Source organism: Gallus gallus, chromosome 24 (genome assembly GCF_016699485.2).
Source record: "Gallus gallus isolate bGalGal1 chromosome 24, bGalGal1.mat.broiler.GRCg7b, whole genome shotgun sequence".
NCBI lineage: Eukaryota > Metazoa > Chordata > Aves > Galliformes > Phasianidae > Gallus > Gallus gallus.
This window is the reverse complement of record NC_052555.1, coordinates 2,864,171-2,880,835: the sequence shown is the minus strand read 5'-3', so window position 1 is coordinate 2,880,835 and position 16,665 is coordinate 2,864,171. Positions and strand designations below refer to the sequence as shown.

Genomic DNA, 16,665 nt, shown 5'->3' with positions numbered 1-16,665 from the left:
AACTCATTTATTTGAAGGGCGCATTACTCCCCAGCAAACACACTGCTCTTCTAACAGGGGAACTATATTATCTGTAGTCTACAGAAATCCAGCCAAAATGTAAAAGACATCAGATGAGTCACTGGCAGAGTCAGACTAAAGATCATGAATCCCTTGAAGGCAAGGGTGACTGGGAGGTGAAGGAATGTGCTCGTACATGCAGTACTACCAAATGCACAGTCATTGCTCCAAACACGTCTGGACACATATACATATCAGCAAAGAGCATTTTGTATTTTTATGTATTTACCCACACAACACTCACTGTGAGAATTGATGCTAAGCTGGAAAAGGATTGTGTCTCCTGCTTCCAAACATACCACTGGGTTAGGGACAAGGGGCAAGGCATGGATACCTTTGAAGAAAGCCCTCTGGACTCGATGACCTTTCTGCACCAACTGATCTGATGAAAAATCTCCTGCCACAGGCAACAACAAAAAAATAGCAAGTAAAGGAGCTGCATGTGAAAGCACCCAACCCTTGGCAATGCAGAACTTCATTTCACATCTGTAAGTGATTTCAGCTCAGCAGTCCAAGTTCTATTCTAAATGACATTACCATGCATTGGGAACAACTGGAATCGAGAGCTAGCACATGCAAACTGACAGACTGGCCACCAAAGGGAGATATCTTTTAGTTCCTTGGAAGGCCAAAATCATCTTAATTTGACCTTCCCCAGGGAGCCAACTGTACAGCAGTGAAGATCCCTGTTGTTTACTCCCAGAAAGAAAGAGATCCCTCTCCACTTTGTAAATAGTTTGGGCTGTCTAACTCTGAATTCCCTTTGTGCCAACCTGCTGCCCACTTGTTGTGATGACTTGAAAGGTAGTTGACAGCTTAGCCTGGCTGGGAATTAGGCTCATCCCAAGGTGTTCTCAAGCCTTACCTGAGAGAAATGCATCCAAGACATCCGTGCTGGAGACAATGAAGCCCAGCACTCCACTGGGATTAAACAGAACCAAATGCACCCTCTGGCTCTTCTGCACGTGTTCATCTGGGCCCAAAACATTTGTCACTTCCTATTAAAAGGAAAAGGGAACACCGATCACCGGTACAAGCAAGCCTGGACTCAAACCCTGCTTTGTAATCACCATTACCATCAGCTGTGCAACACTGCTCTAGTGAGGCTTTTTGCCACACAGCTCAGGAACCATCATTTCTCATTAACGTGCCCATCTCCTGCCTGGTCAGTACTCCAGGTTATGAGACGTGGTAAGACTCCTTTCTCTCTGCTTACAGCTTTGTATACTTCTGTAACATCAGTCCCCAGGGTCCCTTTATCTAAATGCAATCTATAAGGGTTCTCTACAGGCTCATGTGATGAGAGAGCAGTTCCCTCATCCACACGTACCCTGACTCCTTCATCCATCTTCAGAAGCAGCTCTCTCTTGATGCCAAACCCCAAGGAGATCCGTGGGGCTTTCAGCAAACACATTTGGTCACAGAGCTCCTCAGCAGAGATGTACTGCTTGCAGTGACATCTGTACAACAAAGAAAAGGTTCTGATTATTTACAATCCATGAGTAAACAACAACATATTGTTGTTTACAATGAGTAAGCTACAACATATTGAGGGTCAAGCTAGCCTCAATCTTACTTACAATCCATACAATGAATGGGCTACTCTATATTCATGGTAAATAGGGTGGGCCAAACTCACAGTCCAGCTCATCCAGTACTGTAGCTGCTTTTCAATGCTTCTTCCTTAACCTAAGGACCACACAACAGGCCAAAATGTGATACACCATGCTCCTATAGACCTCTGTTGTTCTCTAACAGAGGTCAGAGTCAGTATTGGAGCAGAGTACACGTTCTTCCCAGAGTTGTGTTTTCAGAAACTGGTTGAAAGTGACAACACAGTTTTAATCCACTAGATTTCTGTGCTATCCATGCCAGGAAGAGATCCACAGAGAGGAAAAAGAGTATGACAAACATTAGTGCTGACAGAAGCATTGAAAAGGTGGGATTTAGGACTAATTTCTGTCCTAAAACTTGAGGGGGGCTCAACATGAGGTATGTGGAAAGGTCTCCCTCAGGGAACTTGAGCTTTGTCCAGCCCTAGCTTTTCACCCAGTGTCCATTCTATTGCCTCCACCCAAACACACAAAAATCCCCAGGTAATTTTAAAAACACAGGTTGAGGAATGAGGCCAGCGAACAAGGGCTGAAGGCCAGTATTTCCACACACAGCAGCTCCAGCAATGGAAAGTTTCTCAAAAGCACCTCCCAAAGTCCTACCCTGAAATGACCCCACGGGACCAGCAACTTAGCCAGTCAGAACTAATTGTGAAGTGTTCCTTAATGAGAGGCTGCTGAGACTTACATGCCCAGCTCTGCATTAACCTCTCCGCCTGCAGGCCCACAAGATGGGGAGCAGTCGTATTGCTCAGGAAAAACACACCGGCGGGTAGATGCTAAACGGACCTCTCCAGGAGCACAAAGCTCATCCACCTGGAAAACCAGCACATCCAATCTGTGTCACACAAGCTCAAGGGTTTCAGCAGAGAAGCAGCACCCCTAAAATTCTCCACTTGTCACCGACACACAACATAACAGTAATGGCCCCTTGTCGCATTAAGTGACAACCTGAAAAGCACTGGAAGACATCAGGACAAGTTCACTCCCCATCCAAACTCCTCAACCAGCCCTAATGAAGAATTCCACATTGAAAATATGGAGGCTTAAATTCCTGCATCAGTCACCTGAGATGCTTTAGCTGCTCCCCATCATCTTTGCATAGAAATATCTTTTCCCTCTGGCCCTTATTGAATTTAGCTTTGCAAGATTCCATGAAAGGAGACAAGTGACACTATGCCACAAGGGTCACGGCTATCAAACAAAGCAGCTGAAGCACTCACTTGTGTCTGCAGCAGTTCAGTGATCTGAGCTGCAATTGCTCACAGATGCTGAGGCAGTGCCCAAAGCACTGAACTACTCCCACCCCCACATGTCATGCAACAACTTCATTTTGGAGCCAAGGTTTACCTGAGGTCGGCAGTCCTGGTCACTGTTGCTGTCAGAGTTTTCCTTGCTTCGCTCATCATAGTAAACATAACCTGCCTGGCAGACACAGGAGGCATCTGAGTGCTGGAAAGCCCGGTTCAGCCCATGGCAGGTACAGCTGGTAGCACCTGAGAGGAGGATGGATTTAGAGTGGAAATCAAGGTAGAGAATACAGCTGGCAAAACCTGTGCTCACAGTAAAGGAGCACTTTCAGTGCTGAGCGCTCTCTGACCAAATCACACTGCTTGTAGTGGCACACCTGGAGTTTGCTTGCCCACCATCACAGCAGAACTGAGCCAATCTACCTTTTGCTCTATCAACACAGTCATTACACCATTTTGAAAGCATTCATTTAGAAACAAGTGCAGAAAGACCCATCTAGGAATTTGGAGCAGTGGCATTTTGACAAACCCTCCACTAACTGATACGTTAAGCCACTGGGATAGGATAAGGACTCAGTCAGTCAAGGCTGCTGAGCCCCTCTTTGCAGTGGCTTTGTGCTTTAACACTATTAAACCCACTTCACTTGAGATGTTGGAAGAGTACCACACTCTCTACTGTACTTAGCTTCTCACCCTCCCCTTTTCCAGTCTTTTCCTGCTTTATCAGTCCCTGCTAGCCATAGTTACACTGCCCGGTTTTGTCTCAAAATCACAGCTGCACTTACAGCAAGTTCTGCAGTTCAAGGCAAAAGCACTCCACTGCTTTCAAGGCAATGACAGAGCAAGAATTAGTAGGGCTGCTCATCTCTTCCTTCCTTTGAAGGAGTGGAGATCAAAACCCCTTGGCTAGCAGAGTACAGGAGAACAAAATACAACTTCGAAAATGGAATCTTCCATCCTCTAAGCAGGACAGAAGAGCAGGTGGGTGTTGTTAGCACACACAGCATCACAAAGATCCCACAGCTCGCAGTCCATTGGGGAAGCATGTGAGAAAAATCACATTTGCAGGTAATTCTGTTAGGCTCTCTCAACTGCAGGCAAAGCTTTGCTCAAAAACAGCAACTCACCCGGCTGCGATGAAGAGGAGCTGCCACAGGGAAAACAGGCAGCCTGAGCAGGAAGGTGATTGAATGTGCCAGCAGGACAGGCCTGACAATCTTCTATATCCTTGGCCAAGTTGTTGCTCCCACGGGTCCCCGGGGGACAGGGAAGAGGGGCAGATGCCAGGGGAGGGCAGTAATAGCCAATGGGACAAGGCTTCTTGTGGTAAGTCTCACTGCCTACAGAAGGTGGTGGGGCTGTCTCAGACACAGACACTGCTTATGAAACTGAGCAAGTGTTATAACAGGCAGAAAGTCACTTATTTGATCCAATTATACACGCACTTTCATAGATGTACACGCAAATACATATAAACACATATGCATGGATATGTAAAATTAACCAACATCCAACATGTTCCAAATTAACCTATTCATACATAAACATCTAAATCCATTTCTCCCAGTTGTTTGACTGGACACATCCAGTGGCTCAGCTGGATAGCCATGATCCCTCCCCATGCTTTACAGCACCAGATCACACATAACTGCACTTAACAGAGGAGCTCAGTGAGTGGAGACCTTCAAATGCTTGTAAACAGGTTCCTCCTACCTCCTAACCCAGCAGGATCCATGCAACACTGGCTGTCACACAGCAAAGTTTGAACACCTACATTCACACTCCAACATATTAACTCCTGGCCTTACAGCTGAGTCACAGAATTAGAGGAAATAGTGCTTGCGGGGGCCTCCAAAGTCATCCCCTGAGAGAAAGGACAAGAAGATCCAAACCACCTTTGATGTATTTCTCTCATTTCTAACAACCTACCAGAAGAAATGCTCCACCAACCAACCCACGTCAGGGATTTAAAACCGTAGGGGATTGAGAGCTTTGCCCACACAGAACTTTCTGGTTACCACCGAAGCTATTTCTTGCACAACTTCTCCATAGCAGCCACATTTACCTTGTGGGCAGATGAAGCCTGCCGGGCAGGGCTGACAGGGAGCAGAGATGGAAGAGTCATTACGATAGCTGCCTGCATCACAGATTCTGCAGAACTTCTCAAAGGAATCCCTTGGCCCAGGCGAGCTGATGGCCATGTATCCTCCTTCACAGGGCAGAGGGCGGGCAGTGCCCAGGGGACAGTAATAGGGAAACACACATCTGGAAGGCAGAACAGGGAAGAAAAGATCTCTGAAGACGTTCTGACTTCTGGAATCAACCACCAGTGCAAAGTTAAAAGTGATTCTCATCTGGTTCCAGGCTCAGGCTATGTGGTACAACTAATAACCCATCCTACTATCCAGCAGCCTTAGCAGTCACCAGATCCATAGCTGTGATTATGAAGATACCTTTACTTTTGTACAGTGCACACAGACTGTGGTTGAAGCAGTGACTCTGGTTTTATCACAGACAGATTTCACAACGTTCAGAGTTTAAAACAAATCCCTCAAAGCTGGCTCCACCAGCCATGCTAATACTCACAGCTGCTCAGGGCTATTGTATGTTGATGAGCCTTCGGGACAGTAATAGCCAGCAGGGCACATGGAGGGCACGGCTGTGCGAGCACTGCAGTATGAGCCTGGCCTGCAAGGCTTTGGATGGACTGAACCTGGTGGAAAAAAGAGGAATCAGTGACTGATGTATGTGACACTCTCAGAACAGGAGAGAACGTGCTGGGGAGAGAGTGAGCAAGAGGGCTTCATTAAACGTCACTGTCCATAAAAACTCCACTTTTCCTATTGCTCACAAAAGGACATAGAGAACCAATTTGCTGTTAAGCAAGAAATGCTAATACACCTGAATATCTAAGCTCTGGGTAATAGAAGATATCTGCTCCTTTTTCAGGCCCAGACCACCTCCTTTTGGAAACCCAGCTAACCAAGGACAAGAAGGGAGGCCAGAGAAAGAGGAGATAGGAATTCAAAGGCCAAAAGCCAGGAAGAGACTTCAGGTTACGAAATCCACTTCTAAAGCCACACCACCAGTGGCCACTTGAACCAAGGGCAGCTGCAAGAATAGGGCTCTAATCATTGCTGCACGTCATGGCTCTGCCTGCTGTGCACTCTTCACTTGTCTGGGCTTATACAGCTAGAAATAAACTAAAAGAACATGATTATGTCACCTGCTGGGCACTCATAGCCAGGTTCACAAGGTAATCCTTGGGTGTTAGGTAGCCCTGTCTGTGCTGGGTCTGGGCAGTAGAAGCCAGCTGAGCAGGGATCACACTCTTCCAATGATTTTGCACCAGGCTGTACCCTGGAAGTGCCAGGTGGACAAAAGAAAGCATCCCCTTTACCAGGACACCAGTATCCCAGTGGGCATGGGTAATCCTCAAAACTGGTTAGACCTGTTAGGAAGAGAAGTGAAGAAAGGGAGGCTGAAAGGCCAGGAGGGGTTTTAGAGAAGAGCTCTAAGCACACTATGAATGTTTCCCCTCCCTTTCTATATCATCTCAGGGAGTTTTGTAATCAGCTCCAGTGGTGGGAAAGCATTTGATTTCACCTGGTGCTTACCTGATAGAGGGCAGTGATAGCCTGGAGGACATGGCTGGCAATCTGTCAGGCTCTGAGCTCCTGGGAGCTTGCGGTAAGTATACGGAGGGCATTTCTGTGGTGCCAACAGGCTGTCTTGGTCACTGCCATTACTTCCATAGCAATAGTGTCCTGAGGGGCATGGAGAGGCCTCTGAGTCCCCTAACAAACAGAAAATTCAGCTTTAAGGAGCCACCTCTTCACTGTGATTGCAACACCTTTCTTCTGCATCCAACCTGGGTCCTTCCTAAGCCACTGTATGTAAGAGTACCATCTACACCCACAATTCAAGAAACAAAGACAGCTCAAATCCCTCCTTCTGACAGGTGGAACACAGAGCTATTTGGACACTGACTCCAGAATCACAGACAGCATGTCCCATGGCAAGGACTGATCCACAGTGTAATGTCTGATACCAAAGTTAGTCTGAACAGAGTATACACGCAAAGAAACTCTCATTCCCTCCCCTCGCTATTATCCCAGACTCCAACCTGCTTTGCACCAGTGGCCTGGTGGACAGGGCAGGCAGTCTTCCTTCTGCCCAGCCCCTGGAACATCCCTAATAGTATTGGCAGGACACGGTATAGGTAACTCAGAACCCTCCAGGCAGTAGAAACCTGCAGAAATAGATGGGGAAGGGATGAAAGTAAAAATCCCAACAGCTGTTGGGATATCTTTGTCTATTGACAGCCAAATCAACAGCCTTCAGACATTTCCGGACCAGCAGTCTGGCACCACAGATTTAAGGTGGCATATTTCATTGAGCCAACTTCTCTGGTCAAAAGATGTAAAAGCAGATGATGCCAATGAGCATGACAACCTCTAAGTGGGTATCGTAATATATTATGCAAGATCACAGATGTTCTCTACTGGGTCAGAAGCAACTCTCTACATATACTTATGACACTTCCAAACATTCTCACCTGCAGGACACAGCCCAGCACATGCCTGACCCCATTGACATCCAGACAGAAAGCGCCAGGAAAAGCCAGGGCCCTGTGGAGTAGGCTGAGAGCTCCCAGCAAGGCAGAAGTATCCAGCAGCACATTTCCCCACTAGCTGTCCACGCCTGGAGCAGAGAGAGCCAGAAGAATTTACATAAGACCTGCTGATAAAGATTTGGTGCAGAAGCAGAGCAGTGGTTACACTGATAAGAGAGATAAAAATAGACCCATTTTTTTTTACCCACTTAGAAAAACACACAGATGACTGAAGCAAGCCAAACAATTTTGAGTTCAAACTCCATGAACATGGGGGCAAACTGCTTTAGATAAAATTGTGAACAACTTTCCACTGGGCTGAACTTCCTGGATTATTTCCATGTTTTCACAATCACTGCCTACCTATCTCCTTTAGACACTCCTTTGTAATACCATGACAATGTCAGACTGCTTTGTAATAGCTCTCCAAGTTCATGGCTCTGTACCCAAAAGCTGTACCTGGGATTACACTTACTTTCTTTAAGACAGAGATGGTAGACAAGCTAGGAAGAATTTAGTGTTGACTGATCAGCATAAAACAAGGATGCTGAGCTGCTTAGGAGGCAGTAGAAAAAAGATATAAATGAATGGTCATTACCTGCAGTAGTGACCAGGTAAGCAAGGCAGGCATTGCTTCTCATTCCAGAGGCCAGTCATATTTGGAGGAGTAAAGGTGCCTTCAGGACATGCCTGAGGAAACTGTGTGCCTGACAGGGAGAACACAAAATAGAACATCCTAGGAAGACCTTATGATCTGACATGACCCTACAACCATATCAGAGTAACAAACACTTCCCAAGAAGCAAGGCAGCACAATGCAAGGTTCGTTGCCACTTCCTCATTCCCTGGCCTACAGGGATGACAATGGGTCTGTACAACTCTGGCATGACGACGAGGCACACAGGGTTTGAGTCCTTGGCATAGCTGGTGTGCCAGTTTCAGCATACCTGGAGGGCAGTACGTATGTGGTGGGCAGCTCCTGGGGTCCCCAGCCACCAGCTCCTGGCAGTAGAACCCCCTCTGGCATGGAATGCAGGACGCAGAGCCCCTGGCTGGCTGGTATTCCCCAGCAGGGCATGGTGTTGGGTGGGCTGCTCCTGACCGGCAGAAGTGACCCTGGCAATGATAAAGGAATATCCCACGGATACTGCCATAAACTTAGGTTCTGTGTAAAGGGTGAACTCCAGCATTACCAAAGCAATATTCCCTACGAATATAATCACCATTTCAATCAGGCCTGTAGGAGGCTTTACCACAGAGGAAAACACCCGCCCAGAGCTGACCCACCTCTTTCACTGCCCTGATGTCACTGAGCCGTACCTTAGGGCAGAGAAATGCTGTGGGGCTGATGGAGCTGAAGTTTGCTGGGCAGTAAAATCCCTCAGTACAAGGCCCTGTTGGGGAACTCAAACCAACGCTAGCACAGAAAGACCCAGGATAACACGGCACACAGCTCTCAGGGGAGGTACCACCTAAAAACAAAAACTCAAAGCCAGTGGCAGAAAACATGGAGGCATCCCCTGCGTCAGTCACAGTGGTGTAACCACCTATTTGCACTGAAAACACAGACATGGCTCAGCCTTGGCTGAGTATACAATTATCTTTCAGTGACCAAGGGAAAACCCATCACCTTGGCCACCAGTAGCAAAGCCCCCCACTGCTGTAGGCTACGAGAGAAACCTGTTGGTGAAGTCACACTCACCTGTGCTGTTGTTCAGGGTCCCAACTGGGCAGGCAACTGGAAAAGGAGTGCCCTCTGGACAATAATGTCCAAGTGGGCAGGGCCCACTGAGTGGGAACGCCGGCGTCCCACGTGGAACTGCATCAGTGGCTCCTCCTTCACAGTAGTACCCAGCTGAACACAGACCTGCCATGGGAGAGCAGAGAGGGCAACGAGATGGTCATTGGAAAGGATGGAAGCATCTCCTTAAAGCACGAGAAGTAGGCAGATCTCAGAAAAGAGAAGCTGAATCCTATCCTGGGCCCATTTTATAGCTCTACTGATATCCTGCACCATTTTGGTTTGCTTCTCCTCCTCCCCCATCATTTGTGGCCTCCATCACCTCCCTTCTTCACATGCACTGACCTCATCTGGTATTTTTTTTTTTTTTTTTTTTAATCATTCTTAAGTCTCTAACTTGTTCACAGATTCTGTGGATAAACTTCTTTCTGTGGAAAGAGTTCTGCCTTTCTTCTGCTCATATGCCTAGCCTTTGCATTTTAGCCAAGCAACAGCTACTCTGCACAAACAAAAATGGGGTAGGGGAGATATTTAAGTGGACAGAAAGAAGAGCTCTTAAACTCACCATCAGGTTCCCAATTAGCATCTCCTCTACAGTACATCCCCACTGGACATAGCTTGCAAGCAGTGGGGGCCAATGCCCCCTCCATGGTATTCAGCGTCCCCTCGGGGCACGGCAGGGGAGCAGCAGTCCTAGCTGGACAATAGTAACCTGTAAAGTGAGAGGCGAATGAGGCACTGCTCAGAAAAGAAAGGAGGAACAAGCAGGAATGCTGATCTCGCTCTATCCAACTGCAAATAGCCCATTCCCATATCCCATACTGCTATGGCCAGAAATAAAGAGGTATGCAGGCACCCAACACACTTCTGATTGCATGCCAAGGGTTTTGTGGCACGTTATCGCTTACCTCTGGGGCAGCTGAGTGGTTCTGCAGTGGCTGCATGGCTGCAGGCCATTCCAGCTGGGCAAGGGAGGCAAGCACTCGCCCCAGGCATAGGGCTGAAGGTGCCAGGCTCACAGGGCAGTTCTAGCCCAGTGCCAGCAGGACAGTAGAAGCCACTAGGACATCTGTATCCATAAACCCCATCAGAAGGACAGGGAGCAGAGCTTCCTTCCAGACAAACGTACCTATAAGAAGAGAATTCTGTGCTGGAACCACGGGCCCACAGCCCTGTTCAGGAACAACAGACATGGGGAGCACTAACCAAAGGTCACCAAGTTAAGAAACACCCCCTTAAAGATGCATTCTATTTCAGCTGGGCTAACAGTTGTTCCTCCCATGCCCTAACTTAGCAATTTAATACCCATTTGAAAATCCTTGTAGAATCCTCTTTTCTTCTTCCCCACTAAGCTGTCTGGAAGGGATTCTCATTCTGGTAAAAAAAAGAAAAGTCTTAAAAAAAAATTAAGTGTATTGTTTACTTCAAAAGTACAAAGCCCAAGTGTTTTTGCTTAGTTTCCTTTTGTCTTCAATCCTCTCATTGGCCCCTGCATTAATGTCACCTATTGCTACGTTACTTCTCCCTTTACCACTTCCCACAAGAAGGATGAGGGAATACAAAAGAACCATCATTTCTGTAAATGAAGCAGGAAGGAATTGAAAGCCATCCCATTGCATCCCGTGGATGCAGCAAAGAAGCAATTCGCAGTCCTTAAGGCAAGGACTGCTAAAGGAGCAGCATCAAGCAAAAGGACAGCAAGGCTGCCTGTCAGCATTTGTTCACTCAGAAGCAAAGCCCACAACAATACTGCGCAGCAGTTGTGATCTTCTCCAGCAGATTCAAGAGCTGTCAGCTATCAGAAATCTTTCCCTACTAAATCCTGTTACGTGCACTGCGGTGAGATCACTTCTAAGCTTTCCCTTCGCAGATTAAAGGAACTGAGCTTCTGTGGCCTCTTGCTACGAGGCACTCCTGAGATGGGCAAATAGTGCTGACAGCGCTTTGCTGTTGGGCTGATGCAGGCCGGCATTGCTTCCTTGTCGCTGCTTATTGCACCACCTGGTGGGAGCAGAGAGAAAACAGAGGGGGAAAAAAGCATGCAAATTGGCAGCAAGCGTGTTTATGGTAAATAAAGGGCGTGTAATTAACTAAACCTACAGTAAAAGCAGTGAAAGACTATGTAGAAGGCTGAGGGAGAACGTAAGGCAAATGTATAGGGAGAACTGGCTCTGAAGCACGTGCCAGGACCACCAAAGAGATGCTGTATATCAGCACATAACCTAGAGGGCTCAGAGCAAACTCTTTGCAGTTTAGTTATTTTTGACTGTAAATATTTGCACACAAGGGACTGGGCAAGATACATTCAGGCCCAGTGTTTAGTTTGGACGCCCCTCTGCTCCAGCCTACAGAGCAATCCTGCCAGCTGTATTTTCCCACTAACAAGTGACGGTCCCACCGCACCCTGCATTACACAGCGATGTCTGAGCCAGATCAAACAATCCTGCCCTGCTGCAATATCGGCCAGCGGGGCAGGGCTGGCACTGCTCTTCTGCCTGCAGGCCCCTGGCAGCAGAGAAGGACCCAGGAGGGCAGGGCATGGGATTCTCGGTTCCATTGGGGCAGAAATGCCCTGCAGGACAGATATCATTACCAGGCAACACTGGGCCAGCAAATTCCACCTGCAGGAGGAAAGAAGAAACAAACAAACAGAAACAAAGAGGAAAAAAAAAGTGTTATCAAAACATGATTTGGCCCAAAATACTACAGAGACACGTTCTGGAAAGGGTGAATCCTTCAAGTTTTCTGCCACTGAAACTAAACGCAGACCATAGCCGGCACAAAAAGGGCACTGGAAGTGCTGGTTGCTGAGCCACAGCTACCCAGTCACTGTTCTCATTGTGTGGAAGAGACCTGAGACAGGCACACTCCAGTGATATCTACAGAAATGGATGTCTGGCCATCACTTGTTAGCAGGCTGCAAGATATTCCAGCAGAGATTAAGAGCAGCATGTCAGTCCATCTGAGAAGCTACCCAGGGCAGCAGCAGTGGGGAAGAGCAATGCTGTGCAAAGCAGTAAGGCTTGGAAAACATGACACCAGAAGCCATGACATGGTGATTGCCCCAGTCCTTGTCCTCAGGATGCAAGGTTTACTGTGCTGTTTGCCAGCGCTCACTCACCCTGTGTTTGAAAGGGGTTGGGCTGATGGCTCCCTTGGCACAATGATAACCTGAATAGCAAAATCCAGAGGGCTGTGAAAGACCTGGTGCTGAGCAATACATGCCTAAAACAAACAGAAAAGTGATCTCATTGAAATGGCCAGCACAGAAGATAAGCAAAGGAGTCAATAACCTGAAAGGAGAAGTCATGTTTTCCTCCACCTTTCCACGTATGCCCTCAGGTTTTTTTTGTGCCAAGTCCTTCCTTACCTGCTGGGCAGGGCTCACAGTCAGAGTCGCTGGTGGCACCAGTCCTGGGGCCAAAGGTACCCTTTGGACATGGATGCTCTGTACTGAAGTTGGTACCTGGCAGACAGAAGTACCCAGCAGGGCACAGCTCAGGAGTGCGTGCTCCAGAACCTAGGATATGAAAAGCAGCATCTTGCTCAGGAAACATTACAAGACACGACAAGCAGTGTCATTCTCCATCAACATATTCAAGCTAAACCCACGACGTGGGATTCATTGTGTGTACTTCTGATGTAGTTGTTCAGATTCGCGTTGCAGTAACTGGAGAGAAACAGCACTTCCAGAGGAACTGCGCTTCAAGTGCAATTCATCTCATCCAAAGGCAGACAACTAAAATAAGAGAGACAAATTGCAGCCCTGAAGTGCCTCTTGCCACTGACTACAGAAGGAGTACAAAAAACTAGCTCAGGTACAGATGTCTACAAAGGAGCTGTCTGAAGTTTCATTCGAGAAACCCCAACTAGGGAACAGAATCACATCTGTGCAGCTGTATCTCTTGTGTTTTCTGTAGCACACACGAGCTGCTAGACAGAAATAGCTCCCTTGTACTTTCCTGGGCATTAGGTTTCTTTGCCCCAAAGAGGAGAAAGATTTGGCTTCTGGCTTACTCTTTCAACAACTCCATAGTCTTAGAATCCTGTTTTGGCTTCCGCTCTTGGCAGATACTGATGCTTCTGTTTGTCTTCTCCCATCCAACACTGACTTAGTAGAACCTTAACAGAAATAAGGAAGCTATGGCATCCAAAATCCTTTTTGTCCTGCTAAGTCTCAGTGAGACTCGGCTCACAGTGACACAAAATCCATTTTTATCTCAGTACACAGCCCTACTTTTGTTAGCCCGGACAGAGACTCTCCAAGTCCCTCTCCTCCCATGACTGATAGGTCCCATTCTCACAGGGCATAGGAAAGGCAGATCCCTTGGGACACTAGCAGCCTCATGGGCAGTGATAGGGAGTGAGAGTAGCTGAAGCCTGGCCAGGCAGGCAGCAGTACCCTGCAGAACATGCTCCTTTGGAAGCGATTTTGCCCAGTCCTGCAACTTTGAAAGCGCAGCCTTTCCCCTTCCTTTCTCAGATCAAAGACAAAAGAAAACCCTTATCTCCTGAAAGCACAACCCCCTTCATCATTCACTTGTCACCAATATCAGAAAGAACGTGTTCCCCAAAGTTCAGCCTCAGACAAAGAACATCTTAGTACAAAGGAAAGGCAATTTTGAATTATATGCATGTGGGAAACGTGGGCTTCCACGTGCAATTGGACTTCTGGAAGCCTTGCTTATGGTTCCAGCTCTGCTATAAACTTGTGGGAGTTCAGCCAAGCCTTTCCCTCTCTCCTACTTCAGTTTCCCACCTGAGAAAGGAAAAGCCTCTTTGTCTCAAGGAAGGGGCAGGTGAATCTGTTAGCACCAGTGTGACCTCAAATACTTCAGCGTTATGGGGGGAGTAAACACACATTGTGCAGACACTGTGAGGACCCCAGAGCAGCTGTCTCAAAGCAGGGACCCTGGCTGAAAGCCAGCACCAAGTAACCTGTCTGCCAGGCTGCTTTGTTTCCCAGAGAGGCTGAATTCTTGTAAGACACTTAGAAAGGGTGTCAGAGCCAAGGAACAAAGATGATATAGAACAGCAAGTGGTGTTCTGGGTGCTATGGAAAACCCCAAGGAAGTGTTGGAAGTGAAATAAGATGCGGTGTTTATGCTTGGTGAATGTTCTACCAAAGAAAAAGTGTGGCATATCAGGAGTTGGCTCCTCCTCTAAGGACAGGTTGTAAGGAATAAAGCTGTAGAATGTACCTACCTCACCCCACTTCACATCGTGCAAACCCCACTTCTCAAATACATCAGCACTCACCATTGCAGAAATATCCAGCTGGGCAGAGCTGACAGTCTGCTGGCTGCCACTTTCCTCTCTCGGAGTTGAAGTGACCAGGGCTGCAAGGAACTGGGGATTCAGAGCCTTTGGGACAGTAAAAACCAGGGGGACACTGCTTATGGTCTGGCCGTGTGGATTCACCATCACAGAAATAGCCAGCAGAACACAAGCCTGCAAGAAAAGCTTCTGCGTTAGGGTTGAGCATCCAGAAAACATTAGAACACTTAAATTAAAGATGCTTAATTCAGTCAGTACACACCAGAAACACTCATCAAGGCCTCTCCTTGGCAGAACTTCCCTCCTGGGCAGGGCAGACAGGCATTATGGTAAGCCATCCCAGACTGAGGCAAAAACATGCCAGAGGGACACGGCTGTGGCTCGCTGCTGCCTGCTGGGCAATAATGGCCTGCTGGGCAAAGGCCACCAGTGGCATCGTTGGCAGGATTGGGAACATGTGCCTTTAGAGTGCAGTAATACCCAGGCAAACAAGGACCACTTGGGGAAACGAGTCCTAAAAAGAAGGAATATAAAGTCAAATAAGCTAGTGTTACATAAGTCACAGCTTCTGGACTAAACAAAGCAGGCAAGCCTTGTCAGCACAATGAATTCAGCATCTCCTGACTTGTGGTTACATTTGTTAACTAAAAGCTACATCTGCAGGCTCCACGTTTTCTCACACTATCAGACAGCTAAAGGCCTAAACATTCTAGATCACCTTACAGAAGATGCTGACCAAGACTGTGCACCCATTTCTCCACGAAGAGAAAACGATGACAAATGACTCCTAGAGCCTCAGCAACTTGGCTTTTGGTTCAATAATCTTCTCCAATACACCCACCTTAATCCACCTCTTTAAACTTGCAGAAGATAGATTTACATCTTTGTAATGACCATAAGCAATTACCACTCAACAGCTCCCAGATGTCACTGCAAACACTCCTTAGGAGTCATATGAAGTGCATGCAGATGAAAACTTTATCTATCAGTGGAACTTAAATATAGATATAACACAGCATGGAAATGTATTTAATCCACACGTAGTCCTTACCTGCACTGGCACAAAATGTGCCTCCAGGACAAGGCAAGCACTCTCTAGGGTTTCTCAGTCCAGTTTTGTTACTGTAAGTCCCCACTGGGCACGGGTACTCATTGCCAGCTTTTGTGCCCGGGAGGCAGTAATATCCTGCTGGACAGACCATGGGTTTGCTCACTCCGTGTGAGTTGTTATGCAGACCGGATGGATGGTCTTCTAGGGCACAGAACCTACAGAAAGAAACCCAAGCACTGCCTCAGTCCATGCTCTCCCTTTGTTCTAAGGGATTAAGAAACACCTTCTGCACAATGGTGATAGTCTGAGAAGACAAGAAAAGGAAAGCAAATTGCTTGAAATGATACAGAGAGCTGAGATGGAACCTGTCAGGAACACTGCCTTCCCCAGCAGATTCACCTGCTAGGATGGACCTTCTGTAGCACAGGTTGCAGTACAGAAAACACCATCATAAAGGGAAAGGTAATACAAAAGCACGAAGAAAAAACCCAGCCATGTGTATCAAAAGAAACAACACAGTGCAGCTGCCTAAGGCAGATGGAAATACACATGTGAATAGGCAAGCAAAGCATCAAAATGAAGCAGCAGGTCCATTTCACTTACATTCCTGCTGGGCACGTTTCACACTGGCTTTTACCAGCCTGGTCCTGGTATTTTCCAGAAGGGCAGGGTATGGGCTCAGGGCTGCCAGTGGGGCAATAGTGACCCACGGGGCATAAATAATCTAGATGGAAATAAAGAAGGGATACTTATAATTGTTCTGCTCATGCCCAGGGTCATTGGAAGAGCCATCACCACAAATCTAGAACTGGAAGATTTAAGATAAAGAATTTGTATGTATTCAGATGGAACTGCCGGTGTTTTACACACACAATTGTAGGGGCTGGGAGGGAGCTGTGCCTGTTGCCCTGCTGGGCACCACTGAAAAGAGCATGGAAAAAAAAAAGACTTAAAGATCAGCTCCTTACCCTGCATTAAAAGCTTTGCTAAATGTAGATCTGAGCGGTAGCAGCAGCACACTCTGACCACCACCATCACATATCACCAAAGCAGGCTTT

The 16,665-nt window shown here is 47.3% G+C and overlaps 1 protein-coding gene across 33 annotated transcripts in view; it reads right to left on the bottom strand.

Moving 5' to 3' along the window:
- The window catches only part of LOC101748867 (zonadhesin-like), a 140,607-nt gene that overhangs the window by 60,577 nt on the left and 63,365 nt on the right, over positions 1–16,665 (bottom strand). For 31 of the 33 annotated variants that reach the window (XM_025143347.3, XM_025143348.3, XM_015298151.3 and 28 more), the window contains 25 exons: positions 16,211–16,331; positions 15,608–15,822; positions 14,819–15,070; positions 14,539–14,730; positions 12,650–12,799; positions 12,401–12,504; positions 11,683–11,900; positions 10,188–10,408; positions 9,845–9,991; positions 9,241–9,405; positions 8,859–9,010; positions 8,486–8,654; positions 8,137–8,245; positions 7,482–7,627; positions 7,050–7,175; positions 6,541–6,720; positions 6,150–6,374; positions 5,510–5,636; positions 4,989–5,188; positions 4,051–4,281; positions 3,024–3,169; positions 2,362–2,489; positions 1,391–1,520; positions 926–1,058; positions 305–457 (listed from right to left, as the gene is read on the bottom strand). In XM_025143347.3, the coding sequence (XP_024999115.2) occupies positions 305–457; positions 926–1,058; positions 1,391–1,520; positions 2,362–2,489; positions 3,024–3,169; positions 4,051–4,281; positions 4,989–5,188; positions 5,510–5,636; positions 6,150–6,374; positions 6,541–6,720; positions 7,050–7,175; positions 7,482–7,627; positions 8,137–8,245; positions 8,486–8,654; positions 8,859–9,010; positions 9,241–9,405; positions 9,845–9,991; positions 10,188–10,408; positions 11,683–11,900; positions 12,401–12,504; positions 12,650–12,799; positions 14,539–14,730; positions 14,819–15,070; positions 15,608–15,822; positions 16,211–16,331 (4,140 nt within the window). The remainder of the gene's footprint in view (positions 1–304; positions 458–925; positions 1,059–1,390; positions 1,521–2,361; positions 2,490–3,023; positions 3,170–4,050; positions 4,282–4,988; positions 5,189–5,509; positions 5,637–6,149; positions 6,375–6,540; positions 6,721–7,049; positions 7,176–7,481; positions 7,628–8,136; positions 8,246–8,485; positions 8,655–8,858; positions 9,011–9,240; positions 9,406–9,844; positions 9,992–10,187; positions 10,409–11,682; positions 11,901–12,400; positions 12,505–12,649; positions 12,800–14,538; positions 14,731–14,818; positions 15,071–15,607; positions 15,823–16,210; positions 16,332–16,665) is intronic. The other 2 variants (XM_015298141.3, XM_040652133.1) reach the window with 2 other exon arrangements.